The 24700-nt window shown below is 39.8% G+C and overlaps 1 protein-coding gene across 1 annotated transcript in view; it reads left to right on the top strand.

Annotated features, from left to right (window-relative positions):
* The window catches only part of LOC132405242 (uncharacterized), a 156870-nt gene that overhangs the window by 45281 nt on the left and 86889 nt on the right, over positions 1-24700 (top strand). Inside the window, 7 exon segments of the mRNA XM_059989926.1 lie at positions 1689-4062; positions 11886-11988; positions 12627-12789; positions 12791-14828; positions 20097-20207; positions 23205-23317; positions 23844-24009. Of these exon segments, the coding sequence (XP_059845909.1) occupies positions 1689-4062; positions 11886-11988; positions 12627-12789; positions 12791-14828; positions 20097-20207; positions 23205-23317; positions 23844-24009 (5068 nt within the window).

Here is a 24700-nt window from a genome sequence, read left to right on the forward strand (position 1 = left end):
AATAAATAGTATGAATGCGGAAAGAAACTGAGCTCTTGGAGGAAAACCCACACAGTCATAGGACAATTTACTAACAACTGACACACGATCTAACCACGCTCAGTTTGGCCGAACAACGCCTCATAATTGCATTTGGGTAGCCGCAAACATAACGGCATTAACATCTGTAGTTGTAATTCTTGTACATTCTCTGTTTTCTGTTTCGGCTACTCTCTTACCACCTCTCTCATTTCCGATTAGATTCCTTCTTCCTTTAGCCCTCTATTTTTTCCAACTATCGCCTCGCAGCTTCAGATTTCACTCCCTTCACCCAACCTTCAGACATTCCCCATGACCAAGATATACCTCTCACTTGACAACCTGTGGTACTTCCCGTCCCACGCCGTCTCATTCTGCCTTCTACCTCCTTCCCTTGCTGGAAGGTCTGGACCTAAAACCTCGAATTTTCATTGCTCTGAATAGTTGCTGCCTTCAGCATAATGTGTATTCCGTACAGGTAGATGCGGGAACTGAACCCTGATTTTTCCATTGCTAGCACTTAAAGTTTTACCCCAACCGATACACTATCGTGTTCTGTTGCGGTTTGTGTAGAACAGTCATGGTAGGCATTTCACAGTGAACAGCAGAGTACTTGAGAATGTTGAATAACATATTAAGAAGCCACCAGGGCGTAGGTGATTTAGCCGTGTTCAAGCCGGAACCCAGGACTGGAGTGGATGTGTTTAAGGTGGTAGTCGGGGGTATGGAATTTATAATCCAAAAGCAGCATATACTCGTTTGTGGTCCACATTTTGAATAAACTACCAGCAGAAGTGTTAACTTGAACTTGTAATGATTGGAAATGTTTTATGGGATATGACCCAAATCCTGGACAAATGTGACTAGCTTCTTGGTTGGCATTGATAAATTTAGCCTTTTACTGTGCTGCATAACTGTATGACTCTTAAAATGATTATATGCCGTTGTGGAATGCAAGATGACAAAAAGGGAAAAATATATTTTTTATTAACCGTATTTCTAAACATACCTTTAATAGGTAAAGGCACGTCATTTTTTCTTCTGTTCTCACCAAAAAAAAGACAGTTTGTGCAGTCCTGGCATCTCTTTTGTTCATTGGGTATTCATTAAGTATTATTAAGCGTTCATTAATATTGATATTAAAAGGTGGAGATGTCCAAATGTGATCGACTGGTAGTTGCTTGAATTGGATCAAACATAGGGTCTCAAATTTTGTTGATAGTGCTGCGGAAGTGAAGCATTTTGTCTATAACTGGTATTTGATATAAAGTGAAGCACTACCTTCGAGGACATCACTCCCAAAATAAATCGAATAGATTATTTATCAGTAGAAGATTTATAGTTGTACACTATTAAATACACATGAGGTCAGTCATGCTTTAAGAAACGTTGATGTAGTTGTTGAAAAGGACCGGTTGTGTCGCTGTGAACCAATAACAAGCTTAAACGCAGATATGGATCCATCAGCCCTCCCATGTACTATAAAGAAAGATCAGAATCGACGAGAAAACGAGTAGTGCGCGTAGCACTGTGGATGCAAGACAAGAAAGACAAACGTGTTGACTTTACGCATTAGACTGTTAAATTTCAACTGTAGCATTCAGTGGTAAGGGAATTTTCCGTTTTAAATTACCAGAAGCCGAGATTTGGAAGACAATTGAATAAAAAACAATGGCGAATTCGGAGCTCGATAATGTCATTGCGTTCTGGAAGATTGCTTTCATGATTCTCGGATGTATAACAGGTCGGATTTACGGACAGATTCGCTATACCATTCCCGAGGAAATGGAGATAGGGGATTTTGTTGGAAATATCGCTGCTGATTTGATTTTAAATATACCACAACTAAAGGCTCGAAAAGCTCGGCTAACGTCTGACAATGGCGGACAGTACATGAAGGTAAATTTAGATAATGGGATTTTGTCCATTCGTGAAAGAATGGACAGGGAGCTTCTTTGTGGGACAGTAAGTGTGTGCACTATTACTTTTGAAATAATACTAGAAAATCCTTTGGCGGTGTACCGCGGGGATGTGGAGATTCTTGATATAAATGATAATGCCCCCGTATTCCGGGACAGCATCATTGCCTTGCAGATGTCAGAAGCGGTTACACCCGGAGCACAATTCCCGCTAGAGAGCGCAGAAGATCCGGATGTTGGATTAAATACAGTTGTTTCGTACACAATCAGTTCCAATGAATACTTCAGCATAAAATCACAGCGAAGTGAGTATGGAGTTGTAAATGCCGAGTTACAGCTACAAAACCCATTAGACAGAGAGCGGAAGTCAGCTTTTCAGCTGATCCTTACTGCGATTGATGGTGGGATACCAAACAAGTCCGGTACAACTCAAATCCTCATTACAGTGGTGGACTTCAACGATAACCCACCAGTATTTGATCGTGAAGTTTATAAGGGAAACATAAAGGAAAATGCCCCCCAAGGTACATTGGTGCTGGCAGTCAAAGCAACTGATTTGGACGAAGGCTTGAATTCTGAGCTAACATATTCTTTTAGTAAGTTAACTTCTCCGAAAATTCGTGAGTTGTTCAGTTTGGAACCGCATACGGGGGAGATTTGGGTAGAAGGAGAGCTAGATTTTGAAGGAGTGAACAGTTATACCCTGAATGTCCAAGCTTTGGACCATGGATCACCTGCAATGGGAGGACGCACCACGGTGATAATCAAAGTAACTGATGTAAACGACAACGCACCTGAGGTAACGGTTGGATCAATTACCAAAAAAATTGTGGAAAATGCTCCACTTGGAACTTTGATAACGCTTATCAAGGTAATTGACCGTGATTCTGGAGAAAATGGACGCTTTCACTGTGACACTCCAACGAACGTCCCCTTCACACTTCGAAAGTCATCAAGTAATCATTACGAGTTAATTACCAATGGACCTTTGGACCGTGAAGCTGTCGATGAATATAACATAGCTATAACATTTCGAGACTTAGGAACACCCTCACTGTCCACAAATAAAACCATCAATGTTGTAATTTCAGATGTGAATGATAACGCACCACGGTTTTCTCAGTCATCCTACAACATATATGTAACGGAGAATAACTCCCCGGGCTCTTCTCTTTTCGCAGTGACTGCAAATGATCCTGATATGGGCCAGAATTCTTATGTATCTTATTCCTTTCTCGGGAAAATTAATCAAGATTTCTTAGTAACCAATTACCTCAGTATTAACTCTATGAATGGTACAATTTACACGCTGCGCTCTTTTGACTATGAGCAACTGAAAACCTACCGCACCTTTGTTGAAGCCTGTGATGCTGGTGTGCCTAAGCTAAGCAGCACCGCTACGGTGAACATTATCATCCTCGATCAAAATGACAACTCACCGGTAATTGTTTCACCTTCGGCACAGCCTGCATCATCAACAGTGGAATGTGTGCCCCGAGCAGCGGGTATTGGCTACTTGGTCACCAAAGTAATAGCAACTGATGCGGATTCTGGGCAAAACGCTCGGCTGTCTTATCAAATGAGAAAAGCTACCGATCCCAGTTTGTTTAACATTGCAAAACATTCAGGTGAAATTAGAACAATGCGCAAAATTCTGGAGTTTGATGAAACTTCGCATACGCTTCTCATCTTGGTTATGGACAATGGAGAGCCAATTCTCTCCAGCACGGTTACAATTCATATTGCAGTTTTAGAGAATATCACTGAAACAGTGACTGAGGCCGGTAACTTAAGGAGCAGTTCTGAACAATTCACTGATTTAAATATTTATCTTATAATCATTTTCAGTTGCACTTCTGTTCTCTTTCTTGGGGTTATCCTTCTACTAATTGGCTTGAAATGCAAGCAAAATACGAGCACCTTCCAAGACTATAATTCTTCCGCTTGTGCAGATTCAAACTATACGTTTAATGGAACACCTGCGATGCAGGAAACTTTACGCTATCCTGGAACTGGTCGTTTAGTCCGCGTGACAGATTCACACCATTACTCTGTGTGTCTGTCTCCAGAATCAGCTAAGAGTGAATTTCTCTTTTTGAAACCACGCAGCGGACCGACGTCTCAGGCTCAATGCTAAACTAGAATGATCGGATAAGGTCATGATTGACTTTTTGGTGAAAAAATAAATATATTCATGATTGTGAATCGTGGTAAGTCTTGTCTTTAAGGAAATATCTCGCTTCTGTATTTGTTTATTTTTACTTACGCGCGATGAATTACTGTATGTGGTCAAAATAAAATTCCCCTTAACTGTAATCCCAGCGACCGGAATTGGTGTTGCTTCGGCATGCAGCGAAGTCTACGACCAGTCATTGAATGCACTCTATAAAGCGGTGCATCAAAAATCGAAAGTAATTTAGTGCATGGATCCAAATCTCGTACTTCAATACCGAGCATCACAATGAAAAGCATTCTGAGAATCCATATCAAGTCGCGTATTGGGTTCTATTTCGCTGTTTATGGAGATTTTTTTAATATATAAAAAAACTGAATGTGACAGTATTCGTGGTAAATTATCCGCACATTAAAGAAATTCCGAAAATTTTATGGAGTCGCAAGATGAATTTTGCTATGTATTATTTGGAAAACTTGTTTCAGAACAGACTAAATGTAACAGCATATTAGAAGAGCAAATGTAAGTCCTAATTATTAGAGTATTCTGCCTTTCCCTTATGTCTTATTGACACGTGATGCAGCAATGCATTACACAGTGCAGTGTGCATGAATTATCATACCCAAAGAGAAGGTCCATTGAGCCTGTAGATCCAGATTTTTGCTGATATTCTACCTGAACCTGGCTCAACGTCACCTACGTTTTCCTCTGCATTAGAGTTCATGAAGCGTAATGCAAGAGTATTTGAATGCTTTTAAATCCATCCCGACGTTCTAGATTTTCCTTTATATGAACTATATGAACAGCGTTGCCTGCACCAAAAAGTGACAGTCTGAACACCTATCGCCCCCTCCCCACAGTCAGTGCAATTTAGTCCTAGGATATAATAAACAGCAAAACACACACAATGCTGGTAGAACACAGCAGGCTAGGTAGCATCTGTAGGGAGAAGACCTGTCGACGTTTCGGGCCGAGACCGTATAATAAACAGTTTGCATTCACTTTTGTTATGCCTCCGTCACGTTTATTTGATCCCTGTACTGAATTCGTCAACAACGATTTGTTGGTTCTTTGTTGCCTACGTTTGAATGAATGTGTTGGGAATAGTGTGATGTTTGTTTTGCACATCAATAGTAGTAAACCAAAGTGTACCAACATAGTATTTTGAAGTGGAATTAATTAACTGGTGGAAGCTTCATGCCAGCAAAATTATTTCTGCATTCACTGGGCCACGTGTGGATTGAATTACCAAAGGAAGCAGAATCATTATAAATTCGAATGTAACTGTAATGCACAAGGTTTCTTCTCCGAATTGTCAAACTATACAATTCTTTCATTGGACGGTTACACCTTCAAATATGAATATTCCTCCTTCAGTTTTAGGCTGCATTATTCAAGGTGGTCATATTCAAGATGTTAAAATCAGAGATCATTTGTTGTGTGAAAATCGTATTTAAATGTATAATTTCATTTTGTTGAGGGACAGGTGCGTGTTGCAGGGATTGGACATGGACTGATGTTTATCAGTTTTGCACGGCTTTAATCATCGTAGTACAGCTGCTTCATGAGGGGAAATATAGGAATAAACCGGAATGCTGCGGTTAACACAAACTTTTAACCACCTGGCTGCATGTGTCTTTTTTTTTGTATGGTACATTAAGTCATTCGCAAGATGGAATTGTGAGCCCATCTAAACCTACATTTAAAATTAATGAAAAAAATTAATTCCTAATCGCCTTGTCTTAAAGACTTTCCAATTTAGAGTTCTAAAAATATAGGAATGTTTCGAATGTAGCCAGGCAGAGTGACTTTTGTGTACATCAACTGCTCTTTATAAGGCAAGCGTTTGTGCTGCTGTCATTGATACGAAAACACATATTTCCACATGTCGTATAGGAAATATCAGTGTCTGTGTGTGTGAGTGTGTTTAGTTGTTGTCCCACGTCTTTGTAATCTTCATGATCAAGCCAGCGATCGCATTTCTTTCTATTCTCTGAGTAAAACAGAGGCCAAGTCTGCAGCGATTCCGATGTGCCAATTCATGTCAATAACAACTGCCACGAACTGTCAATAAAAAGTACTGACCAGGAATTAAGGACAAGTAGAACTGGTTGGATGTTGAGATCTGTGGAAAGGTCTACTTCCTGGCAAGGTCTAAATAATGCCGGTAGGAAGATGAGGAAATGGGGAAACGTACAGATTCTTAAAATCAATAGAAACACATGAAAGGTTTCAGGAACCCATCAGGTCAGGCAGAATCTATGGAAAGGTATCGACCTGTCGTCGTTTATTCATTTTCAGGATCTTGGGCCGAAACGACGACTACTTACTCCTCTCCTTCGATGCTGTCTGACCTGCTGTGCTTCTCAGCATTTTTATGCGCTATACTACATTATGATTGCCACAATTTAGCACTAGAGGCCTCATAAGTTAGCTTAAGTTTTGACAAGAGAATAAGACATTGCACTGAGAATACACTGAGAATGAGGACATAAAGTCTGAAGGGCTATGACGCTCGGATAATTTGAAGAAGGAGAACTAACTAAGGAAGGGCTTGAAAGAGACTGTCCTGCTAACCAAAGCTTACTTGCGTCATTTATTTTTTCTTCGTTCTTTTTATAGATTATTTCAAAAACAGATGCATAACGGTCATAATAGTACAGAGGGAGTGAGATTATATTGTTGGCAATTAACACATGAGTAAAATCTATAGGTAACACCATATAATAGAGCTCCCAAACCCTTGATATAAACAAGATACAAGCAAAAAATGAAAAGATGGAAAAAAACACAAATTGAAAAATCAAAAACAAACTAGACTACACTAAACACAACTAAACCCAAACTTAAATAAAAGCTGGGCTGTTCTATTACATCAAAAACATATTAGCGTCGTCAACTCCGCTCCTCTACTCAAATTAATGGATAATATAAAGGAATCAGAAAAAGTCAAATTACCTTATGTGAAAGTATTGAAAAAAAGTCCTCCAAGTTTTTTCAAATTTAACCAAGGAATCAAACGTACCACTTCTAACATTTTTTTTCTAAATTTACACAGGATATGGTTTGAGAAAACCATTGAGATGTAGTAGGAGGATTTATCTCTTTCCAATTCAATAAAATAGATCATTAAAGTAAATAGATCATTAGCCATTAAAGTAGCAAATGCAATCATCCGCCGATCTGCAGAGGGCAGATCAATCATTAGTAAGCCTAAAATTACAGTAATAAGTTGAGGAAGTAAATCAATGTGCAAAACTGTGGAGAATGTATCAAAAATATCTTTCCAAAAATTTTCCAAAGAAGGACAAGACCAAAACATATGAGTCAGACAGGCTACCTCAGAGTGATATCTATCAGAAATCGGATTTATATGTCACTAAAAACGGTCTAACTTATCTTAAGACATAGGAGCCCAATGTGCCACTTTAAATCGAATCAACGTATATCTAGCACAAATAGAAGTAAAGATAACTAATTGAATTTTTTTCCCATTTCTCTAAAGGTAAGGAAAGTTGAAGTTATTTCTCCCATTTTTAATTTTATCAAATATATCTGTCTGTATATTCACAACCATATCGTAAATTATTACTATTAAACGCTATTGATAAGGGTTTAAAACTTTTTTTCCATGATATCAGTCGGATATGAAATCGGAAAAGTAGGTAACATCGTTTTTAAAAAATCTTTGATCTGTAAGTATCTAAAACATGTGATCTGGGCAAATTATATTTATTAGATAACTCTTCAAAAGAAATGAAACAGTTATCTAAAAATAAATCACGAAAACATATTATACTCTTTGTCCTCCAAACCAAACAGGCTTGATCCATGAGACAGAGAGTTGAAAGAGAAGATTAGACATAATAGGACCTGAGAAAATAAATTTATTCAAGGCCAAAAATTTACAAAACTGAAACTATGTTCGAAATGTATGTTTAATTATTGGATTAACCATTTGTTTATTCAATTTAGAAAAAAAAAACAAGGGAAGGGAGGTCCCTAAGATGAAACTCAATGAAATTTTTTGTACAGAATAACATTCAAGATTAACCCATTGTTGACTGACGTTAATATCCACATCTTGTGTCCAAAATATTAAACATGGAATATTAATTGCCCAACAATAAAATATTAAATTTGGTATATTTAAGGATACATTATTTGTAGGTAGATTACCACAATATTTTTATGGTGCCTCTATCTCCTTACTTCTTAATAAAAGATAAAGGTCCCACTGACTGCACATCATATAGGCCTATATCCTTATTGAATGCAGATTCTAAGTTTTTTTTTCAAAAATAGTGACAACTATATTGGAGAATATATTGCCTTCAATTATTGCGGTTGATCAGACAGGATTTATTAAAAACCGCCATTCGTCCTTTAATATTAGGAGATTAATTAATATTGTTTATACTCAATCAGCTAGAACTCCAGAATGTGTTATTTCATTGGATGCCAAGGAAGCGTTCGATAGAGTTAAATGGCTATACTTATTTAGTACGCTTGAGGAATTTAATTTTTGCCCGCTATTTATATCTTGGGTTAAATTGATATATTATGCCCCTACGGCTTCGGTACTTACCAATAATATAAGATCTCCTTTTTTTCAGTTGTTTCGGGGCACGAGGCAAGATTGTCCTCTTAGCCCATTGCTATTTGGAACCATCAGCTATTGGAATTCATGACTCCCCTTATATATTTGGCATTTCCCGCGGAAATATGATACACAAGTTATCATTGTCCGCAGATGTATTATATTTTCCGAATCTTGAGAAATCCATTCCTGCTGTCATATCCTTGCTCGCTCAGTTTAGTACCTTTTCTGGTTATAAATTGAATCTTAATTAAAGTGAACTTCTCCCTTTAATTATGAAAGTTCCAATTTATAGGAGTTTAGCATTTAGAATGGTTACGGATTATTTTACTAATCTATGTGTTAGGATTTATTTAACGTCATTTTTTTTTACCTTTAATAGACCAGGTTAAACAATCGCTTACTAAATCGCTCTTACAGTCTATATGATTGATTGGTCGAATCAATGCTCTTAAACTGATACCTTACCTAATTTTTATATTTTTTCCAAGCAGTACCAATCTTTATTCCCAAATCGTTTTTGATACTATTGATTCTAAAATTTCAACATATATATGGCAAAATAAAAATCCTAGTCTATGTAAAAAATACTTGCAGAAATCCAAAAACAACGAAGGCTCGGAGTCATTTATTCTTAAACTGCAATAGAAGATTATTTAGAGGTTATGTTCATATTTTATAGATCCACGTTTGAACTGCCGGTTGGAATTGTTCAGTTTTAACAACTTCGTTGTTAAACTGGAGATTTCAGAAACGACGTCAAAACTACCGATTTGATTTTCAGAAAAAGTGACTTCAGTGTCACTTGTTTTCAGATTCAAACACGCTCAGATCTACATCAAAGCAATAGTTCCCAAAGTGCACTCAGTTTAATTTATAATATGCCAGGAGCAACAGTCCCAGGCTGTTAATGAATAAGTTAACTCTCGTGAATTCAGAAGAGTGTGCAGATCTGGAAACAGCACTAGGCCGTTGCGATACCGACGTATCCGTCTTTTAATTGACTCTTCTATATCGGTGAGACCCGACGCTATTTGCGCGGAGCCTGTCGTCGAGGACTTTCGTTCTGTTGGGCTTAAAATGTGGGATATCCTTCAGGTTAGCCTTCAATTCGGCTTCCCATTCCCATGAGAACATATCTGTCCATGGCGCTCTTCACTGCCACGATGAAGCCATATTCATCGAGGAAAAACAGTGCATATTCAACTTGAATGGATTCCGACCTAATGGCCTGAACATTGATTTGTACAACCTCCGGTAATTACTCTCCCATCCTTCCTTGTTTTTCATTCCCCATTTTGATATCCATTCACCCTCTCTTCCTCTCGTTTTCCTATCATCTCGTTTTGGTTACCCACTCCCTTCACTTTCTTCCGTGGTGCAATATCTTCTCCTCTTCCACTTATCATTTCCCAGTTTCATACTCCTAAGCCACTCAGCCAACTACCCCTCAGCCGGCCATAATTATCATCCGCCATCTTTTACTCCTTCCCACGCTCCACATTCTTATTCTAGCTAGAGCTCATTTCTCTCCAGTCCTGATGTACGATATTGGCCCGACACGACGGCAGTGTATTCTCCTCCATAGATTTAGTCTAACCTGTTGAGTTTCTCCTGAATTTTGTGTGCGATACATGAATATCTGATCTCCTCGTACGTATTTTCAAAATGTTCCACTCTTAGGTAAGAACTTAAACGATGCTTCCTTTTGCTCAATCCGTTACACTTGAAACATCACAGGGTAAGGTACCGCAGCCGGATGTTAATCAATAATGATCCAGATTTCTGTGCTAAATCTAAATAAGAAGCTGTAAAATTTAAATTGAGTTAATTATGCGGAAATCCGAACCAACGGCAGATCGTAATGTTGTCTACCACAAAAATACAGCAACCTGTTGCAAAAATCCACTTCTTTCATTAATATCATTCAGACAAAGAAATTTATCAGAGGCATTTATTATGGTTTGTTGAAACAGTTGCAGCTTCGTCTCCATAATGTTATCTTATTTTTTTTTCCATATGTCATGTTACACCCTACAGAACGAGCAGAGCAGTGCGCCTTTTCAGTTTATTACCCGGCTTACTTCACAACTGTCAGAGCATAGCTTCTAAAATATGACCAAATAAATAAAGATTTTGTTCAAGCGAAATAGCTACCAGGTTGGGATTGAGCATGCCAGTGTGTGACTCGGTTGTGAGCATTTGTCCCATCTTTGTTCAGGAAGCTGACTTTGCAAGGGTCTGGCACTGTTTCGTTTTTTTAGCAGCATAGACCAACAGTAAGAAGAATATTAGCGGTTGAGTAGTTCGGGAGAGCATAGTTTCCTTTGCTGCGCGAACAAAGATATGTATATGAAATAAGAGAGTCGTGTCGATCACCGCAACGGATTTACTCCCTCTGATGAATTTCCCCTACAATCCGCACGGTGGCGCGACATTAACTGTAGCTGACTCTCGGGTTGCAGGGAACCGTGTTCTGTCATTATTTCTGCAGCTGCCTGAGAGGAGTTTGCACATTTTTTTTTCCTTTCAAGCTTCCTCCAGATACCGAAATGCGTATCTGGGAGTTAATCCTCTACCGTAATGCAGTTTAATTTTTCATGTATGAGCTGATGGTGAAGTATAAGTTGCAGAAGTACTGCAAATTTTGAAGACAGAGAAAGAAACGAAACAAATGAAATTGCCTCCTACTTCTTACAACCATCATCGGAGCCGTGGAAGTCCATATGTTATTAATAAAATATTATGAATATAATAACCCGGAATGGCCTTATATATTAATCAATTCAAGGACAAACTGGACATTGACAATAAATGCTGCCTTGCACCACAGTCCCAAAGAAAAATAAGTTTTCCGAAGATTAATAAATAATACAGATTATATAGATAAATGAACAATATTGAGCAACCAATTTATATTTCATTACTATTTCTATACGAGTGAAACATGACTACCCTACGTTACGATCGTGATATACAAAAAAAACATTCCGTTAATTATCATGCATTCTGCAAGTCACTATAGCAATACTGGTTTTTGAATGAGTCCTTGGTGTAAATGTTAAGCCTCGCCCTTTGTTTTTATTTCTGACACTGACTGGAGACATCAAGCGTTCAGTGCTTCTATCTTATGACATAAGGTTTTTCCCACTAATTGTTATTTGCTGTCATTTAGGTAGTTCGTTTACGTTCTGTAAACTCGGAAACATCAAAATTGCTAATGGTCCGCATGGTTTCCATTGTTAATTTATCTCAAATATGTTCTTATATAACTGAAGGTGATAGAAGATGGTACATATTTCACTCTTTCTTTTTAATTGTATTGGCAGGTCCATGTTCATTGCCGATGGGATAGTTTGTAGATAAAGGATAGTGATGGAATAGTTTATGAATTCCCTTTCATCATAATGTGTTGATAATGAATTAGTTAAACAAAATGGCCGTCTTGTTGCTTGCAATAAATGTGCGTGCACTACAGTTGAAGCATGTCATTTTAATAATGGCAGTCGTTTAAAGATTGGATCTTGACTTGCTAAGAAATATCTTGCAAGATGAATTAATTCTCTAAAATGTCAATTTATTGTTGCACACTATTAAATATCAAGGGAACAGTCTAGCTTTAAGAAATGTTGATTATATTTGTTGAAAGGTCTGCCTGTGTCCTGTGAACCAATGAGAATATCAAACGCAGAGACAGATCCATTAGTCCTCCCACATACAAACAGAAATATCCGAAACGACCAGAATAACCAGCAGTGCGCGTTCACATTGTGGGTACTACAGGAGGAGGTGAAACATTGTCCCTTTACGCATTTAGAAAGTAGACGGATTGCTCAAGTATCCGACGGTAAGACAACATATCTTGTTTAATTGAACAGAATCTTGAGTTTGGAAAGAACTGAATGACTGAATGCAGGAACAATGGCGAGTTCGGCGCTGATCAACATTACGTTTTGCGGCGTTATTTTCGCGATTCTGGGATGTATAACCAGTCCTATTTTAGGACAAATTCGTTATTCTATTCCCGAGGAAACGGAGAGAGGGACCTTTGTTGGAAATATCGCAGAAGATTTGAGATTAACTGTCCGATCGTAAATTGCGATTAACCTCGGATGATGGCGGTCAACACATGAAGGTAAATTTAAATAATGGGATTTTGTCTTTCCGTGAAAGAATCGATGGGGAGGTTCTTTGTGGACAAGCAACGATGTGTAGAATTCTTTTTGAAATAATACTGGAAAATCCCATGGTCGTGTATCGCGGGGATGTAGAGATTCTCGACATAAATGATAATGCTCCCACTTTCCGAGAGGGCCCCATTGTCTTACAGATAGCTGAAAATATCGCACGCGGGGTACGCTTTCCTCTCGAGACTGCCGAAGATTCGGACACTGGAATAAATACAGTTGCTGGTTACAAGCTCAGCTCCAACGACTACTTTAATCTAAAAACGCAGAGAACTGAGTATGGTGTTGTAAGTGCCGAGTTGCTGTTAGAGAAACCTTTGGATCGAGAGATGCAGTCAGCCTTTCAGCTTGTTCTGACGGCAACTGATGGCGGAATCCCACAGAGATCTGGCACAACTGTGATTCTCATCAACGTAGTGGATGTCAACGATAATCCACCAGTATTTGATCGCGACTTATACAAGATCAGCTTAATGGAGAACTCACCCAAAGGTACATTGGCTCTGAAAATCAAGGCAACTGATATGGACGAAGGGCCAAATGCTCAGCTCACATATTCTTTCAGCAAGATGCCAGCACCAAAGCTTCTTGAATTGTTCAGTTTAAACCCCAGTACTGGTGAGATTCAGGTTGAAGAACTAGATTACGAAGAAGCGTCCAGTTATTCCTTGAATGTTTAAGCTACAGACCACGGAGCACCTCCAATAACGGGACACTCCAAAATTTTCATCACGGTAATTGATGTAAATGACAACGCACCCGAGATAAAAGTGACATCGTTTACAAGCAAAGTTCCAGAAAATGCTCCACTGGGAACGTTGATAATTTTGATCAATGTTATTGATCGGGATTCTGGAGAAAATGGACAGTTTCACTGTGGCATCCCAAAGAATGTCCCTTTTAAACTTAGAACATCATCGAAAAACCATTATGAGTTGATTACCAGTGGACCGTTAGACTGTGAAATTGTCGCTGAGTATAAAATAACCTTTGTAGCTCGGGATTTAGGATCGCCTTCCCTGACAACAAATAAAACTATCCGGGTTTTAATTTCAGACGTGAATGATAACGCCCCACGGTTTGATACATCGTCCTACAATATCTATGTGATGGAGACTAATACTCCAGGTAGTTCCATTTTCGAGGTAACGGCAAAGGATTATGACATGGATGAGAATTCCCATGTATCGTACTGCTTTCTGGAGGACCTTAACCAGGCCTCTCCATTTTCCAGTTACCTCAGCATAAACTCGATGAATGGCACTATTTACGCGTTGCACTCTCTTGACTATGAAGAACTTAAACATTTCCAGCTGCATGTTCAAGCCCGTGACGCTGGAGTGCCCCCACTGAGCAGCACCGCTGCAGTGAATGTGATCATCCTGGATCAAAATGATAACGCACCAACGATTGTTTCGCCCTTAGCACAGAGTGGATCAGCAGCCGTAGAGACTCTGCCTCATTCAGCGGCCCAGGGCTACTTGGTGACTCAGATAGTGGCAACTGATGCGGATTCTGGTCAGAATGCACGCCTCTCCTATCAGTTAATAAAAGCTACCGATTCCACGTTGTTTAACATTGGACCATATTCTGGCGAAATCAGAACAGCGCGCAACATTTCGCAGTCCGATGCTACCACACACACTCTCACCTTCTTGGTAAAGGACAATGGACAGCCAAGCCTCTCCAATACGGTTACAATGCACATTAATGATTTGGAGAATATCACTGAAAAAGTGACTGATTCTGGTAACTTACCGAGAAACAACAAATATTTCACCGATTTCAACATGTATTTAATAATCATTTTTGGTTTCACTTCCGGTCTCTTTCTTGTGATTATCCTTCTGCTAATTGGCCTAAAATGCAAGCAAGACAGGCGTGTCTCCCAAACATATTATTCTTCCGGTTGTGGAGTGTTACGTATTCAGGCAACAATAAATATATGAGTTCGGCAAGGGTTTCTTATAACAAACAACACGTTTATTAAACACAGAAAACAAACCCCCCAAAAGTAAACAAACACTACCGTAACCGGAAACAGCTGCTGACCGGCAGCCCAAACAGTTCGTAAAGTGATATTCCAAAAAAAGTTCTTTAAAGTGGTATTGCCAAAAGTTCGATATGCTCACAGTCCATTTAAGAGGAGAGACTTTATAGGACGATTTAGGTTCTCTTTCACGTCGCTTGCTTGGATCCCCGACATCGAACTTCCCACGAAGAATTTACGAAACAGAACGGCTTAAAGGCACTGACCTTTCCTTCTCCACTACCTTCAATCCTTTCTAGGTAAACCTAGGGATTAACACGAAGATAGTCAACGAAATCCTTCCAAATAAGGATCAAACAAAGGTCGCCCCCGTTTCACCGTAGAAAGCGATTCTCCTCGATCTTTCGAATCTTCACTCTCCTCTAATTTCGAACTAACAGAATCATAAAGAACCTGCTGGCAATAACCTTTTAAACTTTAGGCATTAAATAAAAGCTTCATCCTTCAGCTAAACTGCGTGATCACTTCAAACACGCAGTGGCATGAAGTCAACCTGGCAAATCCAGCCACGAACTGCCCCTCCTCACAGGGTGGGGTCTACCTTTTATAACCTGTAAAAAAAAACCGTCACATGATCTCTACTAGCGGGAAAATGACGTCATTCCACCATCACAAGACCATCACCTCAAGTCCAGTACAGCTTCAACCCCAGTCACATGACAAGGGCTCCACTGTCATGTGTCACGAGTACGTAACGCCTCCTTCCAAAAAAATCATTTTTGGTCTGACAAGAACAAAAGTTTTTAACAATTGCTTACAAGAAAAACAAAGGTATAAATTTTATAACATACACAATATACAATACCATCATATAACAGCTTATAACTCACAATACAGTAGGAGTGTTACAATTGGAAAAAAAAACCCTCCATAAAAAAAAATTACAGTGTACATTCAACATCGAGATAGACAATCAGCAACCACATTATCTTTTCCTTTAATATGAGTCATCACAATATTGTACTCTTGTAACATCAAACTCCAATTTAATAATCTTCTGTTTTTGTTTTTCATCTTTCTCAGAAAAACTAACGGATTATGATCAGTGTAAACAATAAGTGGTTTCTGAGTCGTACTAACATATACCTCAAAATATTCCAAAGCTAAAACAAGAGATAACAATTCTTTCTCTATTGTCGAATAATTTCTTTGATGCTTATTAAATTTCTTAGAAAAGTAAGCTACTGGATGATCAACCTCATCACCCTCATTCCTTTGCATTAATACTGCTCCTGCAGCCTCATCACTAGCATCCACAGCCAATGAAAAAGGTTTTCCAAAGTCAGGTGCCTTAAGCACAGGTGGTTGACATATCATTGTTTTCAATTTTTCAAATGCTTCTTGACAAGGCACCGTCCATACAAACTTCTCATTCTTCCGCAGAAGGTTAGTTAATGGAAGGGCAACATTAGCAAAATTGTTACAAAATTTCCGATAATATCCTACCATTCCCAAAAACCTTCTGAGAGTTTTTTTCCCCGTTGGAGTGGGAATCTCTAAAATTGCCTGAACTTTTGCCTGAACAGGAGCTACCTTACCTTGACCCACAACATAACCAAGGTAAGTCACAGTGGCATGTCCAAATTCACTCTTAGCTAAATTAATAGTTAAGTTAGCTTTTGAAAGCCTTTCAAACAATTTCTCCATCGCAATAATGTGTGCTTCCCAAGTATCATCTCCTGTCACTAAATCATCAATATAAGCATCAGTATCTTTCAATCCCTGAATCACAAAGTTAATCATCCTTTGGAAAGTACCTGGGGCATTCTTCATCCCAAATGGAAGAACATTATACTCATATAACCCAGATGGAGTTACAAATGCAGAAATCTCTCTACCTCTGCCCGTTAATGGAACACACCAATACCCTTTCAATAAATCAATCTTTGTAAGGAACTTTGCCTTTCCAACTTTATCAACACAATCATCTACTCCAGGAATTGGATATGCATCTGTTTTCGTTACAGCATTCACCTTCCTATAATCCGTACAAAACCTAATACTACCATCTGGCTTTGGCACCATAACACATGGCGAACTCCAATTCGAGTTAAAATGTCTAATGATATTATTCTCTAACATATATTTAATTTCTTTCTCAGCAAGTTCACATTTTTCCATGTTCATCCTATATGGATGTTGTTTAATAGGTTTGGCATCCCCAACATCTACATCATGTGAAGCTATAGTAGTCCTTCTCGGAACATCTGGAAACAACTCCCTATATTTAAAAATCAACTCCTTCATCTGTTGTCTCTGCTCTAACTGTAAATGTGCTAATTTTTCATCAATATTTTCCAGAGGAAGAAGTACAGTCGAAGTTTCGGCCCGAGTTCCTTCGTCATGACTAACTGAAAAAGGAGAAAATAAGAGATTTGAAAATGGGAGGGGGAGGGATGAAGCTAATATCTGGAAAGTTTATTCGCAAAAGGGATGCAGAACTGGGAGATGTGACAGATTCATGGGAGAAAGAAATAGGGAGGGGAGCAACAGAGGAAAATGGAGAGCAGGCAAGGGGTGATGATGAGAGTGACACAGAGAAAAAGAGGGAAAAGGGGATGGGAGAATAATAAATAAATAAACAAACAAACAAATAAATTAATGGATAAAGGATGGGGTAAGAAGGGGAGGAGGGGCATTACCGGCAATTAGAAAAATCAATGTTCATTCCATCAGGTTATAGGCTACCCAACAGAATATAAGGTGTTATTCCTCCAATCTGAGTGTGGCTTCGTCTTGACAGTAGACGAGGCCATGGATTGACATATCAGAATGGGAACGGGACGTTTAATTACAATGTCTGACCACTGGGAGATTCTGCTTTCTCTGGTGTTCAGCGAAACGGTCCCCCAGTCTATGACGGGTCCCAGCAATATATAGAAGGGCGCACCGAGAGCACCGGACGCAGTATACCACAGCAGCCCACTCACAGGTGAATTGTCGCCTCACCTGAAAGGACTGTCTCGGGCCCTGAATGGTGGTGGGGGGGGGGGGGGTGTAAGGCCAGGTATAGCGCTTGTTCCACTTACAAGGATAAGTGCCGGGAGGGAGACTGATGGGAAGGAGGAACGACACCTAATATTCTGTCTGGGTAGCCTTCAAGCTGATGGCATGAACATTGATTTCTCTAACTTCCGTTGATGCCCTCCCCCCTTCTTACCCCATCCCATACTTATTTATGTATTTATTTATTATTCTACCCCCATCACTCTGTTTTTCTCTTTATGTCCCTCTTCTCATCTTCCTCTGGAGCTCCCCTCCCCTTCCTTTCTCACTAGGCCTTCCGTCCCATGATCCTCCCCCTTCTCCAGCTCTGTATCCCTTTTGCCAGTCAACTTCCCAGCTCTTTGCTTCATCCCTACCCCTCCTGTCTTCACCTATCATTTAGGATCACCCCTCCCCATCCTACTTTCATATCTTTTACTATCCCTTCTTTCAGTTAGTCCTGACGAAAGGTCTCTGCCCGAAACGTTGACTGTACTTCTTCCGAAAGATGCCACATGGACTGCTGCGTTCCGCCAGCATTTTGTGTGTGTTGCTTGAATTAAACGGCATATCATATGAAGAACATTTGATTGCTCTGTACCTTTATTCGCAAGAACATGGAAGAATAGGGCGTGACCTAATTGCGACTTACTGAATAGTGAACGGCCTGACGAGAGTGGATGTGGAGCGAATGCTTGCTATGGTAGACTTTTCTAAGACCAGGGGACACAGCTTCAGAACAGAATGGCGTCCTTTTGAACGGAGATGTGGAGGAATGTTTTTTGCCAAAGATCAGTGAAATTCATAGTCACAGGCAGCTGTGGAGGACAAGTCTTTATATATATTTAAGACAGAGGTTGGAAGTTTCTTAATTGCTAGGGGCATGAAGGGATACAGGGAGAGGGTGGTGGTACTGGAAAGCAGGAGATTTGGGCTGTGAAGATAAATGGATGAGACATGATGAAATAACGGAGCAGAATCGATTGGCCAGATGACCTGTTGCTGTTCAGTATCTTATGGTCTTATGCTGCTATAAGAATTGGACTATTTTCTTTTTCACTGGTAAGGGAGGCTGAGTGGTAATATAACAGAGGCTGTTAAATTTATGAGGAGTATTTGTGAGAAGAATGGATCAGCCGAAAGGAAATTGTATGTTTTCCCTGGGATAGAGGAGCCTTTAACTTGCGTGCATAGGTCAATGCAGAAGGGAAAGATATGAAGTGGAACAGTGGGCTACGTTTTTTTTTATACAAAATATCGTTGATATAGATAATGAGTTACCGGTGGCAGAGATAGAAGCCGATACAATTACAATTAAAAAAAATACTTGGATAAATAAATGTGGCTATAAGACATAGAAGCCAAACTAAGCCATTCGTCCTATCGTCCACACCTCCATTCCATCATTTCTGATTTATTATCCCTCTCACCACTTTCTCTTGCCTTCTTCCCGTAACGTTTTATGCCGTAAGTAATCAACAAGTTTTTTAACAGCGATTTTAAATATACCCAATAACGTGGCCTTCACTGCTTTATGTAAGAAGGAATTCCACTGATTCACCGTTATCTGGGTAAATAAATCCATTCTTCATCTCTTGTCTTAATGGACGTCCCGTTATTCTAATCCTGTGCCATCCGACACGAGACTCTCATACTACAGGAAACATCCTATCCGTATTCACTATATCTTGGACTTACAATATTTGGTAAGTTTCAATGAGTTCTTCCCATTATTCTGAACTCCAGCAACCTCAGAACTAGAGCCATCAAATATTTCTTATTCCCGGGATCTGTCTCGTGAACCTCGTCTAGACACTCACCAATGTCAGTATTTCTTATTTTTATATAGTTTTAGAAAAGTGGCCCAAAGCTGTTCACAATCCTCCAAGTGTGGTCGGACTAATGCTTTAAAAAGCCTCAGCATTATATCCTTGTTTTGATATCCTAGGCTTCTCCAAATGAATGCTAACAGTGCAATTGTCTTTCTGACCACCGACCCTACCTAAGACTCCCAAGATAATTTGATAAAAGATTTTTCTTCCTATTTGAAAAATAATCCACGCCTTTCTTTCTTCTACTCAAGGGCCTGACGGTATATTTCCCTGTAGTAAGTTCCATCCGCAACATCTTTGCTATCCTCTCAGTCTTCTCAATTCTTCTGCAGTCAACCAGCTTCCTTAACAACCACTTGCGCTCCATGTATCTTCGTGTCACCTACGAACATAGCAACAAAGCCATCACTCCCTCATACAAATCACTGAAATATAACGCGAAGGTAAGTAGCCCCAGCCACCAGTCTCTGGTAGCCAACAAGATATGCCCCTTTATTACACTTTGTTTCCTGACAGCCAATCTTCCATCAATACTAGTCAGGAATTAAGCCAAATGGGACGAGTCCAGGAAATCCCTTTGTCCGGCATGGATGCGTTGGGCGTATAGTCTTGAGAAAATACTTTTGAAATCTAGATCTCCCTCACATATGGTATGGGATGAACGATCGTCGATATTACCAATATTGCCAGTAAAATTTGAACAATTGCAATTAGGGCATTCTTCCGTGCTCTATGACCTCATGACTCTTCAATACAGGGTACACGCGAAATAGGAATCATGCAGAGTATCTTCTTTCTCAGTTTTCAAACACTGAAAGGATATCCGTTTTTTTCTCCTTATCAATTTTATTCATAATGGACTCTGCTCTCAACGGAAATAGAGGTTGTTAAGAAGCTATGGTTTCCCTGGTTGGTTACCTTTAGTTGTCTGCATTTGAATGTATACGACTTATGAAGCTTATTAGTTCAGCCATTTTTTCTCCAAGGTGATTATCATAAATTTCGAAATCTAAAGTGACAAGGCTGCACATTATTAAATATAAACCAGAAAATCTTGCTTTAAGTTATCACGATGTTGTTTCTGATAGTGACTGGTTATGTCGCTGTAAACCAATAAGAATCAGAAACGAAGATATGGATCCAATGTCCCTCCTGCATCACAGAAAAGAAGATCGGCTTCGAAGGGAGAAGCAAGAAGTACGGTTAGATCGTTGATTAAAACAAAGGTCATAAATTTGTTAATTTTGAATGTAAGCTCATTGTTTCAGCGATTTTCTAGTCAGAATAATTCCGTTTACTTGTGCAGAAATCTGGTTTTGAGAAAAAAGAAAATCACTGCGAGACAATGGCGGACCTGGCGATGGACGCTGCCTGGACTCTTAAAATTTGGACTTTCACTTTTCTGGTATATACAAAGGTACTTCGAAACTTATTTTCGAGCGAATTCGGCACTCCATTCCCGAGAAACTCGACATGAGGGCTTTCCTTGGGAATATCGCACAATATTTGACTCTAAATATACCGGAATTGTCTGCTTGGAAAATGCAGCTAATCTCCGATGCTGGAGTGCAGTATAATCTGGAAAATGGTGTTTTGTCCGTCAGTGAAAGAACAGACAGGAAACATGTCTGTCGGCAAAGAGATACTTGGTAAAATTTTATTTGATGAAGTACTAGAATAGCCTTTGGAAGTGTATCGTGAAGAGGTCGAGCTTTTTGACGGAAGTGATAATTCTCCCACATTCCGAGAGATAATCATGGCTTCACAGATAGCCGAAACCATTGCATGGGGTATGTGCTTTCACCCTGAATGTGCCGGAGGTCCAACCGTTGGAGTAAATGTAATCCGTGCGTACATGATCAGTACCAGTGAGTTCTTTAGCCTAAAGGCGCAGACAGCAGAAAACGATATTATTATCGCGAAGCTGCTATCAGCAAAAAAATTAGACAGAAATGCGCTGTCCCTTTTTCGGCTAGTCCTGACAGCAAATGATGGTGGGACACCTGCAAGATCCGACTCCGCTTAAATACGATGGGGGACATCAACGACAATCTTCCAGAATTCGCCTGAGAAATTTACAAGAGCCCTCTTAAGGGAAAACGCGCTCCGAGGTACATTGGTCATGAAAATCTAAACCAGTGACTTAGTCGGAGGGCCGAATGCTGAGCTAAAGTATTGTTTCAATAAGCTTACTTCAGCAAGAGTTCAATTCAGTTTGGATGCCCACAGTGTGGAGATACGTCTTAAAGGACACCTAGATTTTGAGGAAACGCAAGATTATTCCCTAAGCATTCAGGCCGTGGATAATGGTGTGCCTGCAATGTTAGAGAAATGTTAATCAAGATAGCTAATGTAAACAACAACGCACCGGAGGTGGAAGTGACATCTACTTCGTGCAATATTCCGAAAAGCAATCTCCTCTAGAAATACTGATAGCTTTAATTAATGCCATTGATCATGATTCTGGACGAAACGGACAGTTTCACTGGATATAACGAAACACTTACCTTTTAGGCTTCAAATATTGTCGAAAAAACCTTCATTAGTTCAACCTTTGGACTGTGAATCGGTTCTTCAATATAAAATAACAATTGTAGCCCGGGACTTTAGTATCAATAAAAAAGCATTAATGTTTAATAATATGGTGTAAATAATAATGCGCCATTTTTTACTGGACGTTTCTGCAACGTATATGTGATGGAAAACACCCCTCCAGGAAGTTTTTGCAATAACTGCGTCCGGTCTTGATCTAGACCCAGAATTCGAATGTTTCCTACATCTTTCAGGAAGTATTTATCCATGAATTGCCAATATCTAGTTACCGCAGAATTACTTCCAAAAACGGTGCCATTTAGGAGTTACTTTGTTTTGACTGTGAGGATCGCAAAAGCATCCAGATCCATGTTCCAGCCTATGACGCTGGAGTGAACCGCTGAGCTGCAGCGCTACAGTAAATGTTATCACCCTGGATGAAAATCATAACGCGCCCGATAATCGGTTCTTCTTTGACACAGAGTGGATCAACAGCCGTGGAGATCCTTCCCCACATTACCGTCTAAGATAATAGCTACCGATGCCGATTCTGGTAACGTCAGTCAACGTTGTGCAGACATTCGGTAAAATCAGAGTAGCTCGCAACATTTTGGAAGCGGGTACCATCACACAAATTGTCGTCATATCTGTGAAAGAAAATGGATAGCCGAGCCTCTCCAGCACGGGTACAATTGAAATTAAAGTTATGGAGAGTGGCACAAAAAAGAAATAACTGTATGGCATCACTTGGTTTCGATCCAGAAAACGTCTCTGGTCTAAATCATTACTATGATGCAATTTCCAGTTGAATTTCTGTTTCTTCTGACCACCATTCTGCCTATTGTTATCAAAAGGAAACAAGATAGAAATATTATCTGAGAGCATATTCTCCCAATTGTTGTTTCAAGCATGGAAATTCAAACGATAATTTCAATCGTACACCAACAATGGAGGAAAACTTACTCTACCCTGGGACTGGCCGCATGATTCGCGTGCCGGAATCATACCGTTACACGGATCTGTCTGTCTCCAGAATCTTCAAAGAACAATTTTCTACTTTTTAAGCCATACCTCCTCCCACTTTTTCGGCTAAATGCTAAATTGCAATAAACAGGTTATTTTAGCTTAAGCAGACTTAATAGCATACAATAATGAAGTGAACTTTGGGAATCATATGGTAGCTATTTAAATTCATTCCACAAGTCTCAAACTCGTACGCAAATCTTGACCAACATACTTTGACGGTCCAATCAGCGACCGGAGCAGAGCACAGCGACAAGTATTCGCGCAGTTCGATGACTTTTTTTTCTGAGTAGAGCTTCGCAAGGATTCGGAATTATTCCGGCAGCTTAATTAGCAGCAGTGGCAGAACGCAGAGAAGTAAATAAAAGCCCAGAAGGGATGAGGGGTACGGCCATTATTCGGAGCAGACCAGTGATCAGATACGAGCATCAGGTTTTATCTGAAAAGAAGCGTCGGCTCAAAAGAGGCGTTGGCTCTGGGTAAGATTCTGTTAAGGTTCTCTTTATTTCTCTTACTGTACCTAGTGTAGTAAATGGAAGTTTTGTGTTCTTGCTGCCGGATGCTGACGTGCTGCAAGACCCAGAGTCTCCCAGGGAACTAGATCTACCTGGTGGATCTGGCTGCAGCTCTTTGAAGACCGTATTCGGGATCGGCAGCAGCAGCTGGGTGACCTTCGTCTTCTACGGGACAGTAAGGAGATAATCGATCAGAGTTACAGTGAAGGAATGATTCCAAAGTTGCGCGCAGCTGGGTGACTGTCGGTAGAAGTGGAAATGTGAATAGCCTGGTTACGCAGAGCATACCGTGTGGCCATTCTCCTCAATAATAAATTTACCACTTTGGATTTTATTGTGGGCGATGACCTCACGAGGGAATACCACGGAGAATAAGTTACTGGCACTCAGCATGGGCCCGTGATACAGAAGGGAAAGATAGAGAAGAGGGGAGTCGGAGTAATAGGGGCACGAAAATTTTACCTGAATTCAAAAGGGACAAATATTCTCGCGGTTAGGTTTGTCAGAGCTGTTGTGGACGTTTTAAACTAATTTTGGCAGGGGTGGGAACTGGAGTGAAGTTTCTCAGATGAGGATGGCTGGTAAAAAGCAAAGATAGCGTGCAGATATTCTGGCATTGGGGGAGCAGAGCAAAACGTGTAGGAAAAGCAGTACTCAAAGAGTTCTATCCTAATGCACAAAGTATAAGTAATAAGTTTGATGATCTTGCCGCACTACTACCTTTTTTTTCAGGTATGATATTGAGGCCAGCATTAAATCATGGCTAAAGGACGGCTGTAGTTGAGAGGTGAATGTCCAAATTTATATCCGAATAGATAGGAAGGTAGGCGGTTGGGTGACTCTGCTGGTAAACAATAGCATTAAAT

Source organism: Hypanus sabinus, chromosome 15 (assembly GCF_030144855.1).
Source record: "Hypanus sabinus isolate sHypSab1 chromosome 15, sHypSab1.hap1, whole genome shotgun sequence".
Classification (NCBI taxonomy): domain Eukaryota; kingdom Metazoa; phylum Chordata; class Chondrichthyes; order Myliobatiformes; family Dasyatidae; genus Hypanus; species Hypanus sabinus.